This window comes from Sinocyclocheilus rhinocerous, unplaced genomic scaffold, assembly GCF_001515625.1.
Source record: "Sinocyclocheilus rhinocerous isolate Xijiao unplaced genomic scaffold, SAMN03320098_v1.1 scaffold1017, whole genome shotgun sequence".
Taxonomy (NCBI): Eukaryota; Metazoa; Chordata; class Actinopteri; order Cypriniformes; family Cyprinidae; genus Sinocyclocheilus; species Sinocyclocheilus rhinocerous.
In genome coordinates, this window is record NW_015647031.1 from 89,788 (window position 1) to 95,464 (window position 5,677).

Consider the following 5,677-nt stretch of genomic DNA (forward strand, 5'->3'; position numbering starts at 1 on the left):
TTACTCACCCTCATGTCGTTCCAAACCCGTAAGACCTTCGTTCATCTTCAGAACACAAATTAAGATATTTTTGATGAAATCTGAGAGCTCTCTGACCCTCTGTAGACAGCAATGTCACATGGACTATTTTACTGATGTCCTTGCTATGTTTCTGGACCTGGGAACAGTTCAGTTGCATTGCTGAACGAAGGTCTTACGGGTTTGGAACGACATGAGGGTGAGTAATTAATGACAGAATTTTCATTTTTGGGTGAACTAACCCTTTAAAACTTTTTGATGCCAATAACAGCTATAAGTTTTCAATGCATAAAACCCATTTATACTGTATGAGAAAAATACTGTGATTGTATAAAGCCTTTAAAATTAAATAAAAAATTTAAAAGGGGTCATATGATGCTACATGTACTTTTACAAGTTGTTTGAACTGAAATGTGTGTTGGCAGTGTGTGTACACAACCACCCTATAATGATAAAAATCCACCCAGTGGTTTTTTGTTAATCTACAAAAAACTTTACCCCTTTCTCAAATCAAGCTGATTTCAGATTCCTGTCAGTGTGACGTCACAAAAACAGGCCCCTCCCACGATAGTTTGATTGACAGTAGCATTTCAGCACAGACTGGACTGGTGTCTTACCTTAGCTCCGCCCTGAGTGAGCTGTCATCAGTCCGCCATTGTTTCACCGCCGGAGCAGATGTAGACAAGAATGACTCCTAAGCGATTGAGGTCTTCTGTTGTTGGATGTAATAATGAACATAGCAGTCGTCGTTTACTCCCGACATCTGAGCCACTGAAGACGCAGTGGATTACATTGTTTCTGAAGGGAATGTGTCCCCGATCTACATAAATGCGTCTATGTTCGCGCAAATCATTCATGATCCAGCCTCACCTACAGAAGAAGTGAGTAAAAGGTTTTGTAATGAATCTTTGCAAATCGCCTTTCCTAATAATGTGCTAATTAGCAAGTTTCACGATGAATGCAGCTAAAGTAAACAGTCCCTCAGAGAGGACTAGGCAGCTCGAAAGAGAGGGGCGAGGTCAGCAGAGCTCATTAACATTTAAAGGAAAATGCTACAAAACGGCATGCTCTGAAAAGAGCTGTTTTTGACAGGGTAAAAAAGGTGTTTTTTACACTACCGTTGAGAAATGTTAACCAAACTATCTTACAGACTTTTCATTAAGACCCTAAAGAATCATATCAACTTGTGGAAAATGGGCATCCGATGACCCCTTTAAACACATTTCAGCCATCTATAATCCATAAGGTTATGGGAGCAGCTACCCATTAGGGTTCAAGGGGATGTGGGATTTGGCACGACAACGGTTTAACAAAGTTAGGCAAGACTATACAAGTTTTAATATACAGTTGTTAGGTATGTATAATGTATGAAAAGCTTGTTGTTGTTTTGTTAAATGATTAAAAGATATTTGCTCATCAGTATGCTCTTCTCTTCTCAGGCCAGTTTGAGCTGAGCTGTCGTACGGGTGAACACTACCACGCTGGCATGCGTCAGCATTATGAAGTCAAGTCCTGTTCAGCAGTGACTCCAGCAGCAGAACATTTCACCTCCACAGTGCAGTACTTCATCGCAGCAGAGGAGGTCGAGTGGAATTATGCTCCAGACCGCACATGGGAACTGGAGAAACACAAAACTACTCTGGAGGACAGGTATACACACAAACGTAAAAGCATATGTGCACACAGACATTCTACAGTCTGTAAGGACGAGTCTGGAAAAGTTAGGGATCGAGTTAACACTCCAACTGAGACTGGACTGAGAAGAGTCAAGTCTCATGCTTGAGACTGTCTATTTCACACAAAGCAAGCTACAGAGTTTTACCAATTTACTTATGTTACCTTACATTATTTTAAAATTACTAGAATGCATACACATTTAGACACATTCATGCCCATATTATCTTTTGTTTTTTGTTCTTTCCTGCTTAATTTAGCCCTGGAGGAATTTATCTTGAACAGTCAACAAATAGGATTGGTGCAAAATATAAGAAGGTGGTGTTTCGTGAATATTTAGATGAAACCTTTACCAAAAAGAAACACAGACGTCCAGAGGAGGAGCACTTGGAAATAATGGGTATGTTATATCTTACTTTAGAAGTGTGAATTGTGAACTACTTTTTTCCATAAAAAAACTTCTTAAGATTTATTAATAAATCTTATAATACTGTAGCTCTCGTAAGTCAGTTGAAACCTGCTTCTCAATAATCAAACACACACACACTCAAACACACACACACACACACACTCACACACACACACACACACACACTCTCTCACACACACACACACACACACACACAAACACACTCACACACACACACAAACACACACTCTCTCACACACACACACACACACACACACAAACACACTCACACACACACACAAACACACACTCTCTCACACACACACACACACACACACACAAACACACTCACACACACACACAAACACACACTCTCTCACACACACACACACACACACACACAAACACACTCACACACACACACAAACACACACTCTCTCACACACACACACACACACACACACATATATAAGGGCTGTTAGTCAATTAAATTTTTTTTATCTAATTAATTACATGTTATCTAATTAATGTCAATTCATTAATCTAATTAATCGCGAATTAAATGTGGCTGTGAAATTACCCACAAAAGATAATTAAAGCCATCATTGTGTTAAATGAGAAAGTATCAAGTAGACAATACAAATAGTAGCTTTACAAAGAAATATTTTGTTTGATTTAAAATAAAATGTATTACACATAAACGTTAAGGTTACAACAGCAACAATGGAACATAAAAAAAGATCATTTGAGAAACATCTCAGTATTTTTTGTTTTAATGCAATGAAAGTCACTTGTAACTAAAACAGCCTAGTTACCAACTGTCTTCAAAATACTTTCTTTTATGTTGTGCAAAAGAAAGTCATACAGGTTTGAAACGACATGAGGGTAATTGATGACAGAATTTAAATTTTTTTGGTGAACTATCCCTTTAATGTTGTAAAGGTCTTTATGAGTCATTCATTCATTCGATTCGTTCAAACTGCTGATTCATTCAAGAATGAAGTAAACGGTTCACTTTATGAATAGGCTATTGAGTCATTGGTTCACACGATTCATTTAAAACGTGGATTCATTCAGAAACAAATTAACGCTGTGTTGCTCGGAGCCGCACAATTCTGCTTTGGCTTTAAAGGTAATTTCTCTGCAAAATTAAGCAAAAACAGAAAATATTGTGTTTAAAATGTAACACAATATTACCTTTTTATTTACTTAACTGTTGTATCACATTTAAACTCATGATATTCAGGACAAAAACAGCGCTCGTGTGATATCATATGAAATAAATATGAGACAAAAACTCATACAGGGGCATTTTTGCCCCAATATCTTGAATTTTAGGGCATAACTGCATTTATGGAGTTGTCGCCCTGCATCATATTTGTCAACAGTCAACTGTATGAAATGTATGATGATGTACAGGTCTAGGGGCGGGGCTAGTGCATTAACTGCGTTAAAATATTTTAATAGTTTTATTATTTTTAATTAACTAATAACTAATTAAGTTAACGCATTAAACTGACAGCCCTAATATATATATATATATATACACAGAGAGAGAGAGAGAGAATCGTAATTAGGTGTAATTAGTAACAATATTGTGAAGCATCACACATTAATAGATGAGTGTTAGGTTCACTATTGACAAAGCAGGTCTCTTTGTTTTAGATCATTACCTTTGCTTTTGTGGTTCTATATTGACTCTGTTTATTTGCAGGACCCATCATTAGAGCTGAGGTTGGTGAGAGGATTCAAGTTGTGTTTAAAAACAAAGCCAGCAAGCCATATTCTGTTCATGCCCATGGAGTGAAGACCAGTAAAACCCATCAGAACGGTGTTCAACCAGGTCTGTTATTACTCAGATTTGTCTTTTATGTGGTCAGGAGTGATTCAGGAGTATACCAATAAGTAAACCTCTCTGTTTGCATGTGTTACATGTATTATAGGTCATATGACGACATACAGCTGGACCATTCCAAAACGATCAGGTCCGGGTCGCAGTGATCCAAACTGTATAACGTATGCCTACTACTCGTCTGTCAGCCTAGTTGAGGTATAAAACGAGTAACAATACACATTGTTTTTATGCAAGGGTGATCCATATTATTAAACCAAATGTAAATTTGATAGTGTGAGTTTTTACAGATCTTCTCTGTGAATGTTCTTCAGGACTTGATGAGCGGTTTGGTGGGTCCACTGATAGTGTGCCGCAAAAACACCCTGAACACCGACAGACGTAGAAAAGACATTGATAAAGAGTTTGCGCTCCTTTTCTTGGTGTTCGATGAAAATGAGTCCCACTACCTGGATGAAAACATAAAAACGTACCTCAACGCAGACCCAGAAAAATACGAAGAAAAATATGATGGGGACTTTATGGAGAGCAACAAAATGCATGGTAATTATGTGTGTGTGTCATTGTCTGTATTACAAGTTTTCTGGAGAAACACATGGCGTAGACTTTTTGAAGAACTTAAAACTCTCTCTCTCTTCCACAGGTATTAATGGAAAGATGTATGCTAACCTCCATGGGTTGAATATGACAGAGAATGACAAGACCGAGTGGTATTTGATAGGACTGGGGAATGAAGTCGACATGCACACTGTGCATTTCCATGCTCAGAGCTTCACTTACAAAGTACATACATAAACACACCAGGGCAGATGAAAACAATATTTGTGACCCTGGACCACAAAACCAGTCTTAAGTGTCAATTTTTTAAAATTGAGATTTATACATCATCTGAATAAATAATCTTTCCATTGATGTATGGTTTGTTAGGATTGTTAGGACAATGCATATTACTAATCAAAAATTAAGTTTTGATATATTTACGGTAGGAAATTTACAAAATATCTTCATGGAACATGATCTTTACTTAATATCCTAATGATTTTTGGCATAAAAGAAAAATCTATCATTTTGACCCATACAATGTATTGTTGGCTATTGCTACAAATATACCCCAGCGACTTAAGACTGATTTTGTGCTGCAGGCTCACATATATGGTGTCATGAGGACAATGAGGGGTGTTGACACCAATGCAAGCGTCAATGCATATTTCTTGTGAATTTATGGCCTGACATACGCATTCATGTCCATTAATATGCGAATCAGTTGCATTTCCACAGAGGAACCTCAAATCAATTTATTTTTAATAATAATAAATATATTTATTTAGTATGGCAGTATGTATGCATGTATTTATTCTTCTTTTTTTTTCTTAGATGGCAAAAAAATTTATATGAATAATAAAAGCAGAGAGGGCAGTCTGAGAATTCAGACTTAGTGTTTGCAAGTCTTTTTGCATTTTTCATTAAAAGAAGCATTTTTCATTAGTTGGGCTACACTGGTTGCACTGTGTGCTTTTGATTTTCTATAAGGATTGGTTCATAAGATTCTTTCTTTATGAATATAAAGTCATAGAATGACATTTATTAAAAACATTTTGCAGTACATTGTCTTTTTATCTCATCACATTGAAGCTACGAAACACTGCTTACATTTACATTTTATATATTGTAATATCAAAGGCTAGATTGCACCCCCCCCCCTCCCCCATGCCACCCCTGTAGAT

General features: G+C 36.9%; 1 protein-coding gene across 1 annotated transcript in view; it reads left to right on the top strand.

Moving 5' to 3' along the window:
• LOC107708335 (hephaestin-like protein 1) overlaps nt 1-5,677 on the top strand; it is a 20,646-nt gene that overhangs the window by 14,593 nt on the left and 376 nt on the right. The window contains exons 12-17 of the mRNA XM_016512528.1: nt 1,458-1,668; nt 1,953-2,092; nt 3,816-3,944; nt 4,045-4,151; nt 4,268-4,496; nt 4,597-4,736. Of these exons, the coding sequence (XP_016368014.1) occupies nt 1,458-1,668; nt 1,953-2,092; nt 3,816-3,944; nt 4,045-4,151; nt 4,268-4,496; nt 4,597-4,736 (956 nt within the window). The remainder of the gene's footprint in view (nt 1-1,457; nt 1,669-1,952; nt 2,093-3,815; nt 3,945-4,044; nt 4,152-4,267; nt 4,497-4,596; nt 4,737-5,677) is intronic.